The 15,905-nt window shown below is 29.2% G+C and overlaps 1 protein-coding gene across 3 annotated transcripts in view; it reads right to left on the bottom strand.

Annotated features, from left to right (window-relative positions):
• Positions 1–3,926: 3,926 nt before the first annotated feature.
• The window catches only part of LOC135924960 (lysine-specific demethylase 6A-like), a 47,529-nt gene continuing 35,550 nt past the window's right edge, over positions 3,927–15,905 (bottom strand). For 2 of the 3 annotated variants that reach the window (XM_065460094.1, XM_065460097.1), the window contains exons 14-26: positions 15,393–15,515; positions 14,275–14,388; positions 13,831–14,137; positions 11,976–12,118; positions 11,484–11,739; positions 10,924–11,190; positions 10,281–10,516; positions 9,947–10,002; positions 9,458–9,584; positions 8,859–9,224; positions 8,229–8,413; positions 7,139–7,555; positions 3,927–5,383 (exon numbers count right to left, since the gene is read on the bottom strand). In XM_065460094.1, coding sequence (XP_065316166.1) covers positions 4,606–5,383; positions 7,139–7,555; positions 8,229–8,413; positions 8,859–9,224; positions 9,458–9,584; positions 9,947–10,002; positions 10,281–10,516; positions 10,924–11,190; positions 11,484–11,739; positions 11,976–12,118; positions 13,831–14,137; positions 14,275–14,388; positions 15,393–15,515 — 3,375 coding nt within the window. In that variant the 3' untranslated portion in view covers positions 3,927–4,605. The remainder of the gene's footprint in view (positions 5,384–7,138; positions 7,556–8,228; positions 8,414–8,858; positions 9,225–9,457; positions 9,585–9,946; positions 10,003–10,280; positions 10,517–10,923; positions 11,191–11,483; positions 11,740–11,975; positions 12,119–13,830; positions 14,138–14,274; positions 14,389–15,392; positions 15,516–15,905) is intronic. The other variant, XM_065460096.1, reaches the window with a different exon arrangement.

The following is a 15,905-nucleotide window of genomic DNA, read 5'->3' as shown; positions in this document are numbered from 1 at the left end:
AAAAAAAAGGATATCTCGGAATTGATTTTAAAACAGTGAAATATTTTTGATATTTGGGCCATGGTAATTCTAATTCATCTATTATTGATTTTTGATTTTCATGATGAAATATTTATATCCATACAAATGCTAATCTATTAAATTAAAATATTCAAATTAATAAACTTTAATCTTATCTTCTCTAGCAGTAGCACGTTATGGTACGTTAATTGCAATATGAAAGAGGAAAAAGTAAAAACAGCTGATTAAAAAATATAAGACTTTTTTGTTAAAAAATTGGATTAAATATTAATTTTTTAAATAAATAAAAATATAAGACTTTTTTGTTAAAAAATGCAAATTAATATTAATTTTTCAAATAAATAAAAAGTGTTTTTAAAATTGAACGAAGGTAAAATTGAACGCGTTCATCAAAGAAAAGGAACGCGTTCACGTTCAAAGTTCGTCAAAAAAAAGGAACGTCGTTCATCACTTTTTTCCAAAAAAACGAACTTCGTTCACGAATGCGTTCATTTTGAACGCGTTCGTTTACAACACTATATTTTTATAATAAAAATTATTTAACACTAATAAAGATGTATTAAATAATGATTAGAGCGAAGATAAATGATTGCAATCAAAAATATTTTCAAAATGGTTTTTTCCATTTTTTATATAAATAAAATTATTATAAATTATTTTAATATTATCGCGAATATAAAATGAGTCATATCGGGCCCATACAAAGTTATTATTATATTTTAAATATGTAAAAATAGGAGTATTAAGCATTGTGGCTATAGCCCTGATTTCTGTGTCAGAAGCCCATATACGTCATGTCATAACATTATTTACGATATACGTTTTTATATCCATTTTTTTTATTTGTGTCATAAATGTAATTCTAAATTACTTTTTCCATCTCAAATGTTTGCATAAATTGTGCCAACCATTGCCTGAGAATAATATGGGAATTTTGAGCCCCTATGATCTCCACACTAATCGTCCTAAATTTTATAAAGTAGAATAAAATGAAATTTTATATTAATATGTTCTACCTATAAAAACAATTCCCATCACCTTCAATTTGCCCCAAGATAGTTGGTTCACCAAGTTGTTTACCATAGTCTACATCGCGACAATGTTTGGGAGGCTTTAGAGCATATATTTTGGCGTGATATTTTTTCCATACTTTTGTTATAGGAAAAAAATATCTAGGGATATTTTCTAATTTATTTATTATCATAATATCATCATCCAATTCTGTATACACAATTAATTAAAAAATAAATCAAATACATATCAGAAATAACATTACGTATGATGGGGACTTTGGATCGATAAAATCTGTATCAAGTGGAAAATTTTTATCTTTAAAGCCAACATTCTGGGAACCACTGTCAACAGGAAATGTATTACATATATCTTCACACAGATGTGCTGCTTATAAAAATATTTAAAAAAAATTATCATATCATTCAAAAAATAATTTGAATATATATCAAAAATAACATTACCTATGGAAAACTTTGGATCGATAAAATCTGTATCAAGTGGGAAATTTTCATCTTCAAAGCCAACATTCTGGGAACCACTGTCAATAGGAAATGTATTACATATATCTTCACACAGATGTGCTGCTTATAAATTTTTAAAAAATTATCATATCATTCAAAAAATAATTTGAATATATATCAAAAATAACATTACCTATGGGAGACTTTGGATCGATAAAATCTCTATCAAGTGGGAAATTTACATCTTCAAGCTGAACATTTAGGGAACCAATAGAGATTTTATTTTGTATGCAATAATCCTTTGCTATATCTTGTAAATTTTTTGCTATTTTATCATATGTATGACTACCAGTCATTCTTTTACAAGCCAATACTACATTTTTTATTTCCAAACTTGTTGGATCTATATAATGTGCTGTGACTTCTTAAAACTGCTCAAATAATTTGTTTGTAATTAAATTATTATACAAATTTTAAATGTATACCGGCGATAGGCACTCCAACAATCTGCTGTTGTGCATATTAACGATGGTTCTATTAGACTTTTAATTATTTCTTTCTTTTCATTCTCCCATCTTTGGGAAATTCTAGCAACAACTGTCTGTCTGCAAATTATATTTTTTTGTGGAGCTAATGTTTTGATAATTTTTATAAATGATGGATTTTCAACAACTGGAAATGGCTGTATGCTGTCCAATAATAAAATCGGTTATTAAATCATCTAATATGGCTTGGGCTAAAATCTTAGGTCTCTTGGAAAATAAATCAATGGACGAAGAGCCTTGTCCATTATTTTCTTTAATAGATATTTTCTCCTTCCCCTTTTTTATTTGGATTAGGAGTGTTGGATGTTTTCTCTTAAAATTGTAAACATATATTTAGTATCTATACCCTTAAATGCTTTACAATGTTACAAGTTGAGCCAATGCTAACAGAAATTTGTATATTTTTTGGTAAACATTTTAATAACAGAGATTTGTTTTCTTTATTATGAGATGTTATTTTAAAATATGGTCTATAAATTAGCCATGGAATGTCGTCATTTTCGTTATCAATGTTAATCTGAAAAATTAATATAATAAAATAAAATACCAATCCCATTGCAATTAAAAATGCCAAATTCCTTGAGATGGATTGTAATATAATATCAGAATTTGCTTGTTATTGATAACTCATATTTATATATTCTTTTTTATATACAAGTTTTAATATTTTACATATATATATATATATATAATTTTTTAATATATATATTAATATTAAGTTATATGTTCATATGAAATAAAATAAATTTTACATTCAAGTATATTTATTTATAATATAAAAAAGCGTTAAATAAAAGTATATCAAAATGTATCTTAAAAAGTCAGATACCTCTAAAATAATATCTAGATACAGATACTTTTCAAAATCTATCTAGGTACAGATACTTTAACCAAAAATCTATCTAGATACAGATACCATATTTTTATATCTAGATACTTTAACAACTCTGGTTTTAACTATTTTTATATTTAGTAAGAACCCTCACTTTCAAAATAAACATAGTAATGGCTATTTTAAAGAAAAAATGTTACCCCAATGCAATTTATATTCTACAAGGTGCATCTCCTATGCCTTACGTGGAGATGGACAAAGGAAATTATAAAACCGCCAAAATGACGACTTCGGAATTAGATTATTTTAAAATATTCTCTACTAAAGATGAAGCATTCATCGATTCATCATCAGAATTTGGAGCAATAATACAATTTGACTAAACAAGACTAGAAAAAGAATGCTATTCATTATTTTAGCATCTTATTTCAGACAATTGTGGAGTTAAAATTTGGGATAGAAAATCCTGTGTTCCAGCTTGAAGTACATTGGGTTTACTTTGAATTCTAGAGCTTCTCAAATCTAAATAAAATAATTTTATCATGATAACTGTAGCCAAATAAAATCATTAAATTGATGTTTATAATTTGTGTAATGTTATTATAAATACAAAATTTTATTTCAAAAAGTGGTTTCCAATAAATTAATGTTCAGTAAAATAAAATTAAGTCACAAATAAAATTCGACCCTGACGTCGATTTACGTCACCAGCCATTCGTTTCAAAAAAAATATCATCGCTCAGGTTTTACTGATCTTCCCTTGTCTTTTATTGAGATAATAGACTAATAGAAATTTCGAATTTGTCTTAAGCCCAAAGTTATTCTTTTCTTATTAAATCAAGTTTCTTTCTTAACCAAAATATGCAAATATAATAGGGGAATTCAGGCAATGTGTTTTTATTGCAAAAATATTTGAATATGATAAAATTATAACAAAAAAAATTATGATTGTATATTATTACTATTTATTTTTTATCAAAATCAATACAATAAATTTTTTTACATATAAAATCTTTAAATAATATCATGTTTGTTAAATGAAACAAACTCCCTATTTCCCTATAAATAGATTGACCCGACAATTGTAATAACAAATATATAAAGTATTAAAATATAAATACATAAAATTTCAAATAAAATTCAATTCTTCTAAAAAAAATAATAATTAATTTTGCATTGAAAATATAATGGAATTTGTATATTTCATTTTAATATCAAACCAAAAGACGAGAGATGTTTAATTTAAATTTGACACTTTAAATTGCGAGTCTTATAGAGGAGTACGATCATATACATAATATATACAAAATTTTGTAATAATAATATTATACAAAAATAAAGATTATTCAACTTTTAATTTATTATGAGATCATAAAAAAACTCATTATTTAAAAGAAGATTAATATAATTCTAAATAAAACTCGAACAAACTCAAGCATAATTATCGAAAATTCAATGAAAAATATTGCTATGAATTAAACGAATTCGCGACCTCATGCGTATTTAATTGTGGTTGGCCAAAGGGTTACGAATAATGTTAATTATGTTGAGATTGCATAATTTAATACAAAAAGTTATACCTTGTTGAGATAGGTAAAGAGCAAATTTATTTGACCATATATCAATATTATTTTGTCCCTTGTTCAAATGCATATTTAAAAATAAATAAATAAGAGGCTGAAAATATGTTCCCAAATAACAAAAAAAGATGTCTAAATAGGGTCCTTCCTTTTTATGTATTATGTAGATTCGTCCCATTACTATTATTATCATTAATGTGTTGTGGCGGAGTGTGAAGAGAGTGACAAGACGAGGGCGTGTTTACACTTGCATCGTTAGTAGAAATGCCATCAATTTTTTCCTTCTTAATCCAATGACCTGAGGGAGTCCTCATGAGGACGTGCGACGGAATAGATGATTGTGGAACGTTAGTCTGGAATGAAGACGCGTATAAATTATCCAATATTTTTTGATTTTGTGTCATTTCAATGTTCGTTTGAACGAATGTTTCATTGTTTGTGCCACCATCGGGTAAAGAAGAAGGAAAGGTATCGGGAAGTGGCAGGGATTTCTCGATAATGTTGTCGCTTATAGGAATCCTAGTATTTAAAATTTGTAAGGGCTCGTGATTCGGATCCATGGTAGTGGGTTTGAAATTATAGTTGTTCGGGATAGGATTTGCGATATTTGACGGCGGGTTATGGTTGTTAGATTTGTGGGATTTTTTTTTATGGTTAGAAGGAAAATTATTTTGCTTATGTTGAGAGTTGCTTAAATTATGAGTGATGTTCATGATGTTTGATTTGTTGCTCAGGAGATTTGTCAAACTTTGATTGTTGCTAGCCTTGGCCGATGAATTTTTATTTATGTTGGAAGGAGATTTAAGAGCGGGTGCGAGGTTGTTGTCGGACTGTGTGTGAGTTTTCTTATGGCTAGAATGAGTATTTTTGTGAGGCGGATTTTGGATCTTGAATATATTTGATATAGGTTTGAGCCTAATTTCTACAGTCCTTTTTTAAATTTTATTATTTTTGATTTGAAAAATATGAATGTTAACGTGAATAAATATATTAATTTTTATCTCTAATTCATTCATTAAACGTGTTTGCTTTAAATTTTAAAATTATGGGGCAAATTAAAGGTGATTTAAAAGTTCACGGAAGTAGGTAATCGATCTACACATGCTAAAATGCATTGACAGAGAAAACATATTGATATGATAAAATATACATTATATTTTTTTATTTATAAAATTGTAAAATTAAATGCGATTTGATAGATATAAATAGGCTAGGGAATATTATATCGACCCTAATTTATAGGCCAATTTTTTTTAATGGCTTAGGGGTAAATAGGCTTTACTTAATCTTAGCCATAAAAAGGGGTAAATCTAGCTGTAAATTGTTCTAGCTAATTAGCCGTTTTATCGGCTAAGCGTATACCCGTTAAACTATAAAAGGCTCCAACATGGCAGATTTGTTAGCCATTTTCAAAACGGCTTCACACAGTACAAACTTCCAAATCAAAAAACTATTAAAAATATGTTTAGGCATACTATATTATGTATGACTGTCCGATTCCGTGGCCGACATTATTTATTGAATACCGACTTTTAAATATTACTTTTTATTGGAAATAATAATTTGTGGGGTAGGGGGTAGGGTAAAATCAAATTATGAACTAAGCCGAAAATATAAATGAATCGTTATCATTTCTCGAACTGTAATCATGGTATAAGAAAATTTAGAAGGTAAGTCAAATTATATGTTAAAATGTTTCTAATTTATTAAGTTTCATTTAATATTATATCCGTCTTTAATATTTTATATGTAAGGGGGAGAGAGGGGGGCTCTGTATCTTGTAAAAATCGAATTGATTTTCCCCCCTAAAATAGGAAATGTCATATAAAACCCATGCTTACATAAATAAATATTTACTTAATAATTTGATAGATTTTAATAAATTTTAGGGAGTGGAAAGTGGGGAAACTTAGCTTTCCATAGGTTTAAAAAAACTAAAACAAATATAGCATCCTATTTTTATATATTTTGATTTTATTTGCATGTAATGGACGGTAGAAAAGAAGTGAGGTTGAAAATAGTAAGAAATATAACAAATTTTATAATTAGTATTTTTTATTATTATAAAAAAAATTCCTGTCAATGTAATTAACTATTTTAATTATTTGATTCAAAAAATTCACTGGATATCTGAAAATCTGTTTTGGGTCAAGTTGTTTTTGTCTGAAATAAGAATATTGGTTTTAAGAATTCGAATTTTTAAAAAATTGATTTTAATTTATGCAGAAATCTGATGTAATAATTTAAACTGCGCATATTTTATTTTAAAAAAACTGTACATTCGAATTTTAAACTGTGCATATTTAAGTTTAAAACATATTTTTATTAAAAACTGCTCATTTTTATTCAATATAATTAGCATTTAAATAATAGCACTCTATTTAAAATATTTTTTTCCCCTTATTTAGCTTTTAAAATGGACCAAAATCCCTTTATTTAGGTTTATGGCTAAACCGTAAGCCGAGATCGCTTAGCCAATTGTCGACTATACTTATATTTACCACATTAATATTTTCTTATGTCATAACAGGAGTGTGTGTAATAACTTTTTTATTATAAGGTTTCTATATTTAAGTAAAATAATCATAGAAAAATATCCTCTCATTCTCATTATAAAAAATTTAACTTCTCATAACCTTACAGGATGGAGGGCATTATATAGAAAAAAAAAAATAGTTGTTAAACTTATCGCAGTCTCCTTGCTTCCCTGTTGTCCCAATCATATTTTGATTCTGAGATCCCATGATTTTCTCCCCACCGTTCATATTCGTGGAAATAAATCCCAATTTTGGGTAGTTAGGATTGTTCAAGTTATTACAATTAAGACTAAAGTTGTCGTAGATTCCGTCCAATTCTTCCTGTTTGTACTGTTTAAGAACCGTAAAATCTGCAATATCGGGGGACATACGCCTGGCGCATTCGAAGCAGTGAACCAGCCTGTTTTTGACGAAGAGTATATCGAAGACTTCCTTTTCACATTTGTCACAATAATGGGAACAAAGTTCGCCAGGTAAAATCCCATGAAACACAATGGGAATTTCGAGGAGAGAAAGAACGCGTATCAATGAATGGGATCGTTTCAAGCTACGATGAAGAGTAGACCTTTTTGAGGTGATTTATTTAAAAAATATGTTAAGTAAATGATACCTTTAAAAAATGTGGTGATAGTTATAATCCTTCTCGTTTAATTAAATAATATTTCGAGCTAAAGCCAATAATTTCTAGAAGTATCATCCTTTTATTTGATATACAATATAAGGGTACAAAAAATGTATTAGAGTTCTAGCTAGGCAAATTCAAATCTTTTACGAGACATTTTTCTAATTTTTTTTTGATTAGTAACAGATAAGTAAAGAGATTAACAGTTGGTTATAAAGAGTCTATTTTTATTATTTAATATTAGTGTGGTGTCATGTAAGGTTCAGAAAATATTATTCAATGAATAAAGAATGCATGATTCCCAATTTTATAATAAACAATAAAAAAATAAGTATTTAACAAATCTATTATTCAATAAATATTCGTGTTTAATGATATGTTTTTGTAAAAGGAGATTACCCCATACACAATCAAAAAAGGAGGGCCCTATTAAAAAATATCAATATGCCGGTAGGAGCACAATTTCAAGATCCATATCGAGGTACAATCATAAAGGAGAAATGCAAAATAGGGGATATGGGACTTGGGTCATTAATATTTTTAACATCATATTACTCCAGATTAATATATTTCCTACTAAAATTTTTGAACTATATTGTTTAAATGTTAAATGTACTTCAAAAGTTGAAAAAGTCGACGATCGGTGATTTTGACATTAGTGACGATATTCCAGGATAGATGAACCATGGGTACCAGCGATTTGTAATGTTGAAGTTTATTCCATTCGTAATGCACCATGGCCAATTCGTACTGGTGGGATGTGAGGGGGCCAACATTCCAGGCTATGTTGTTACACCAGCCCTTAAAAGTTTTGTTAATAATATATTGATATTTTAGTTGACATATCATGTGTGGATATTTAAATAGTATTAACATAAAAATGTATTTTAAATTTTATGTCAAATCAGTTTATGACTCAATGTGATAGAACTCTTCAGATTTTGATTAATTAAAAAAAAAATATAGAAAAAGGAGATATTTTAAGAGATGAATACTCAATTTTTTATGTTGGAATCACTATATCAGGAGCTGATGTTAAAAGCTGATTTAATATATAAAAGGCATTCATTCATATTCTTGAGAAATCAAACCTGGGTAAAGAAATACAATTTACGCAACGATTCTCTAAATTTTTTTGACTGGCGAGATTAGCCAGATGGGCATAATTGTTTGAATTGTATCCCGAGTAAGCCAAGTAATTTAATTATAAAAAAGAGACATATAATTAAATAGGTAGAAATAAAACCGAAGCTTGGACCCAGTGAACAGTTCCGGCGTTGATCCATACCACGTCACCCGGCTTTTGAGTAATGTGAGTGAAAGGGATTTTGTTCCTCTCCAATTCCCCTATATCGCCGGGCCACCAACTACCTTTCAAAAAATCCACATTCCTCGAACTGCAAAGGGATGCTAAGGCTCCCCAATAATTGCTGGCCACCGTGAACCATTCGGTATCTCCAGGCCCTATGTTGATGTTGACGGAACAAAAATTCAAATTTTCCCTGTGACCGGGCGTGCGACAGCCAGGCACTTTCATGTAGAGCTGGACACTGTTCATACCCAAGACAGTGTGGCCCAGATGGGACAACATATTTGAGCATTGTGAATCGACCTTTAAAAATAATATAGTTATCCAATTTTGTTAAAACGGACAAGCTAAGTTTAAAAAAATATAGAAAACGGCAGGCCGCTAAATCTAAGGCCCGAACCAGCTAACCATAAAAGAAATAGGCTGTAAGGTAATAAAATACATTTGCAAGTTACTGGTAAAAACTTTCTATAAAATAGTTCTTTGGAGTTAACAAACGCTTAAGTTAAAAAGGAAGTTTATTTTACAAAATAAACTTTGAGAAAGGTAGGCAATTTATTTAGCTCTTGTAGTTGGTAGGTCCATTTTTCTTCATCCGATAAATCTACGTTGGTTCCAAATAAAATTTTCCGAAAGGGTGGGCAGTCTTTAATATTTTTGGCACTTTAAAAAATATAGTTAATTAAATTTTATGATTGTATCTTTAAATTTTTTATACCGTAGCTTGATTTATTATAAGTATTTGTAACTTTATTTTTGGTAGAAATTGAGCTAGTTTAAAAATCTTATTCTAAGGACCTCCCCCCCCCCACCTCTATTTTTAAAAGTTAGTTTTATATATGTTGCTTTATCTATTAAAATATAGCTATTTATAGCCTTAATATGACTGGTATTTTATTTTATAATCGCTCATCTATTAGATGGATCGATGTAGTAGGAACCCTATAAGAAATCAAGTGCAAACACAATCAAAGTTTAGAAACATTTTTCATATTAACAGAAAAAATATATTATAATAAAATTACTCGTTTTCATTAATAGTTTCGGTATCTCCCGAGGAGCTATTTTTAGCCTTTTCTTCCTAAATTAATTGGATGCAAAAATTATATTTTAAAACCTAATTAAATAAACAATATATTTATATGACTTTATGAAATATTTTATAATAAGAACATATTTAACCCCCCCCCCCCCCCAATAAAGATTGTGAACGTGTGAAATGATGCATAACAAAAAGAAATTGCTAACAGAAGTGTGTTTAAATTTCCATTAACACAATTTCTTACTATTTGATGTCATCTTCCTTTATATTTAGTAAAACTGTAAAAAAAACTCTAAATAAATAGTAACTATATAAACCTCGAGAGCCCTTTTAAATGAGGTCCCCTGATACTTGGCATATTCGACAAGTGGCATAAAATGCCTGGTGCTGGTACATTTCCACACCTGCCTTTTACCCGTTCTGGGATCAGCGTAATTCTTAGTGAGTGGATACCGAGCCTGGGCTCGAACTTCGATCAAATGCCGCGGGTGCGCACTCGTTAGCGTTTTAGTACTGTAAAGACCCAGGTCCAGCTTGAGGGCTTGGCAGAGACCTTCATTTATGTATGGTTATAAGATAAGTAGTACCCATATGCTATTCATAAATTTAAACAAAAAATTATGAGGACTAGGCTTATCTTGATTTCGATTATTATAATAAAAATAAATATCTTTTTATATTATATTTCTGATAATAACAAAAGAAATGAAAAGTAGGGAAAGAAATAAGTTTATATATAATAAAATTAACACTTTTTATTTAGGCCGACCATAAACTAAAAGCAGTTTAGGCAACATCGCCTGTCAACGCAAATGTTCGTAACTTTTAACAATTGCAATATAACATATCGAAGATTTTATCTAAATATCGCTTGATTTGAGCTAGGCCTTAGAAGAATTTAAAAGAAATCAATTTTGCGAAAAGATCAAAATTATAATAATGATCGAAAAAAACTATCACCTTTGATAAGGGTTGCCGGATGAGAGAGACAAAATTGACGAAGTTCGGGGGAGTGTGCGACCTTTTTGCCGGTAACAGTGAAAAGGGGCACTTGAGGAATGGGAGAATTGGAAATATCAGATAGATTTAACGGATCAGGGGGATCGGGGTGGGGCGGGGGGTGAGGTGGTTGCGCTTCGAAATCAAGTCCGAGAAGTAGGGAAAGAGGATCTAAGTTCGAGGGAACTGTGTTAGTTGAAGAAGGTGACGGTGATGGTATATCCGAGTCTGAATGATTAAAGTAAAGTATCTTTTAAAAAAACATATTCATTTACACAAATTATTTTAGAGAGATATATCCCGCTAGTTACTTTATATTATATAGGTTTTAATTATAATAAAGACAGGCGGCAGATAACTTAAAATATCAAATACATGCTTATAATCTAAACTACTTTTTAGAAGCAAATTTTGATGGCCAGGAATAAATTTCCATCATTAGGTATCCGCTAATACTCAATATAATCGATTTTATCGTATAATAAATTACAAAAGTAAAATATTAAAAATTGTCATATTACTGCAAAGACGCTTGATTTCGGAAGACGATATATGAATAGGGGCTAGCAAAGATTCTGACGATCTATTATCCCTGGTTATTTGTGGAGAATTGTTCATATAATTACTCAAACCCATAATATCCCGATTGCTATTTTGTTCTTGGTGAGTGTTATAAGTAGGGTCAGGATCGTGTGCGTCGAATAGGAATGAAGGAGTAGAAAAATCGCCGAGAATAGGAACAGGATTCGGCGGTGGTTTCGAAGGGGTATGGTGAGCCTTTTGCGTAAGTAATTAATATTTATTGCATTTAGTGAACACACTTTTTAAAACGATAAAAATTTAGTGTATTTTTTTAGGAACCGAGTTTCAAAAAAAAAACTAAGACCTAGTAAATATAAACTTTTCGATTTAATAATCACATTAAAATTATGAATTCAACGGAAATAATAATGGGTGTAAAATAAAGGGAAACATAAAATTTTCGATTATGTTTAAATTAAGAAGTAAAAAACCGTATTATTGGTCCCTGTTAGATTTGCTTCAATATTCATCCGATTTAACATATCGTGATTAATGGATGTTCGATTTATAGGAGTAAAATGAGACATACTCGAGTTGGGTGTATTCAATAAATTTTCATCCGAACGTTTTGCGTCTAATAAATTGGTATTATTTTAATAAAATCATTATTCATTAAATGATTTGTAAAATTGTTGTTTTTTAAAGGAAAATTAGTTTTAGTAATATATCTCATGTTTAAAAATCTTGTCATCTTCACATATTAATTCTTAATATTTTTTTAAGTGGTGTTTTAATAAAAAGCAACGGCGTAAACAGGAGGGGGTTTAAGGTTGACCCACCCCATAAACCCCCAAATTTTTTTTAACAAAACAATTGATTATAAATTTAATAATATAATTTATATTGTTAAATATCTATTAAATAAACTGAAAAGAACAAGCAATAATAAAAATCATAAGATTCAAAAATATATTGAATCGGGAATAATTTTAATTTATTTTTGAATCGTAATTAAAAATTCGATATTTAAGACTCAAACTACTTTTAACGTGATGTCAATCTTGGCAATATTTATTTATCTTGTCCCTATTGTTTAAACTATCTACTAAAAGGTTGAAGCATAAAAAAGAAATACGTACTAATGCCTTCATATCTTTGAATGACTTTACGCTTAAGGCGTGATATAATAGTTTATATTTGATTGGTGGTTACTTTGTAGCGAAATATTAGCGCAAACTAGTTAGTTATAACTTCTATATTCTCCGTTCTGGCATGATGCTAATTTTGACTATTTCCTATTTTTTTACCAATAATTCTTTTCCCCGTCAAAATATATACCAAACAGAAAAAAACAATTAATTGTCCTATTTGGTTTGGTATGAGTTGTAGATTTTTCCAAAAACTTTTGGCTAACTCACCCTAGAAACGTAACGTCGTAGTTTTCATTCTGTTTATAACACTTTTTGTAATACTATATTTGTGGATTTAAAGTACTAATCAGGAACTAAATATCAGCGTACGACAGGCATATAGTTTTTTTAAAAATATATTTACCATTCTAGCAAAATGCCAATTTTTTTCCTACTATTTACAAAATGGATTAAATTAATTTACAATTGAGCACTTAAAGTTTCAGATAATGCCTTCAGTAGCTTTTTAATCATATGTCCCAATTTTTTTGGTTAAGTCAGACACTAATAAACATTGGATATTTAAAATTAGTACTTCCGCCAACTTATAGGGAGATAAATCCTAGCTACGCCACTGATGAAAAGTAATTGTTTCTCACCACGTAAAAGAAGTCTACATGGTGAGAAACAATTACTTTTTATTTATTTGAAAAAAAATAAACAATTAACATATGAAGAGACAAACATAAATATTATATAGTCTATCAATTAATAAGCGAGAACAAGTGTAGTCAGGCTTATTGATAGCACGGGATTATGGGTTTCATTATGCGATAAATAATATTAAAAGGTCTATGAGTATGATACGTTTCACGATGTGCCAAATTACACATTCTTATTTTTGAAATATTCGACAAAAAATGAAGCGATAAAAAATGAAGTTTGCCTAAACGTTTTAGGATAACCAGATTTATGATAAAAAATATGATTGAAAGAAGTAAACGGTAACAGCAAACATTTGTAGAACATTGATAAATTTTTTTTAAAAGACGTGAAATTTATAAAAGTACGAGGTGAGCTAAGCAACATAAAACGCGATTTAGATGCATGGCTATATTAAATATGAGACCTGGAACTAGAGGTGCCTAATTATACAGGCCCGACCAGGGAATGCAATTCTTTTACAATTCAAATAATAACTCTGTATTTTTCTTACCACTTATAACTGGCGAGGAATTATTGGTGTTCAAGCACGCGAAAAGGGTTTTGGTATCGGCCCCATCAAGGGCTAGCAAATTTTCCAGCTCCTTTTCGACGGCAGGATCTATTAATCCCTCTTCATCCTCGTCGTCTTCATCCTCGATATCATTAAAAAAGTCGTTGTCTACGTTACTGTTCGGGTTAATAAAATCTTCTTGTTTCAAATTTAGGAGATGGGTATCTTTTTCGCTTGGAGTGTTGATGTGACAATCGTTATACTTGTAATCAGAGTCCGCCGAAGATACCTGAGAATTTTTAAAAATCTAAAAAATTGATGCGATGCTGAATTTTAATATTCAATTAAGACCAAATATCTAAAAATTACGATTCTCAAAACAATTGTATTCTATTTATCATAGATGAAATACAGAATAAAAATATAAAAAAATAGCATTCTTACATTATTCATCGAAGGTGCTTCACTGGAGAAACGAGGTCTTTTGATAGCATTGTGTTCTGGTGTATTATGAATAGAGTCGTACTGACGATGGGTTAATTTATCCACCTGTTGATCCTAAGAAAGTATTTTAAGATAAGTTTTGATATTTTATCAAATCTATATTTAATGAAGTAGATTTAGGCCGCATATCCATCAAGTGTTCATCCAACCTAAAGTGTATATCCAGGAATATATTAGGGGGGAGCCCTATCAAAAGGACTCGATAGTTTTCCTCTTATAAATATATAGTTAGATGATAATAGCTATGCTGCTATTAGAATAAAAAATGTCAAAGAATGAGGACAAATATAGGAGGAGGGGAAGGAATGCCAAAAATATGGCTCAAGAAATTCAACAGGTTTGATCAATTATCATAAAAGAATACAAACATGTGCCTTTTATTGTAAATGTGCATTTTATTGAGAACTTAGGAAATAGGGAGAACATGAATAATGTAAACATGGGGTAAAGGTAAGAATATGATTTTACACATTTAATCAACTAATATTTTTAAAATAATTTCTTTCTTTCTTTAATTTTTATATTCGAAAATGAACAAATCCCTATTACAATAATGTATATTTTCAAAATAATAAAAAGATTGTTATAAAAATCATATAATGAAAGTTTAGGCGTGAATATGCCTCCTTCGTTATGTAAGCATTCCATAATTTATGTTTTTTAAACAATATTTCATATAATTGTTATAATCAATCAACCAAGGTAAGCCAGCTTCTCTCCCTCTTCTGTCAGAATACGGATTATCTCCTTCTCTGGTGGAAGAAGGCCCAAATTATATATAGTGCGACCTAATTAAGCGTTTTCGGAAAAAGAAAATCAGTTTGCGTTTTTATTAATGTTTATATATTGTGATCAATTTGCTTACCATTTCAAATGCATTGTTTGTGTTTTGCATATCGAAACGCAAACGCTCAATTATGTCACACTATAATAAAGATAAGTGATATTTAAAAATTAAAATATATTAAGGATAATATACAATCTAAATAAAGATAGGGTAAAAATGTAGACATGGAAAAAATGCACTTTACATTACAAAAAGATAATAATAAACAAACTTTGACGTTGAAAATATCGACACCATTAGTTAGACTTTTTCTGCCCATAGCCGAGAGCTTAAGGCGCATCTCCCTTTGTTGTTGAATCAAAGGATATATGTATTTGGTCATAAAAGGAGGGATCTTTGAAGTATTTATGAATGAAATATATATTTTCAAACAATTCCTCAAATATTCAAAAATAAGGGGATTGAAAAATTTTTTAAATCATAAAAAGAATGGGGTAATGGGTAGTTGCACCATTTAAAAAAAATGTTATTCTTGGTAAGCGGGACAGTTAATTTTTGTGAATCAAACAACTTGGAGATATTAATCCAATGAAAAAGGGTGATATGAGTTACGTTGAATTTGTTGTAAACGCGTTTTATTCAAGCGGTGAGGTATTTAATGTTATTAAAATTACAGCTTATTCGTCACAGCTATAATACTTTTTGCTATCCGTAAACAGATGTCAGGTTTTTATCGTTTCGCTTCATATTTATAAATTACACCCATTTATTGGTTTGATTTTGA

The sequence above is a fragment of the Gordionus sp. m RMFG-2023 genome, chromosome 2 (genome assembly GCF_954871325.1).
Source record: "Gordionus sp. m RMFG-2023 chromosome 2, tfGorSpeb1-WG-v2, whole genome shotgun sequence".
In the NCBI taxonomy this organism is placed as follows: Eukaryota; Metazoa; Nematomorpha; class Gordioida; order Chordodea; family Parachordodidae; genus Gordionus; species Gordionus sp. m RMFG-2023.
This window is presented reverse-complemented; position numbering and strand designations above follow the sequence as displayed.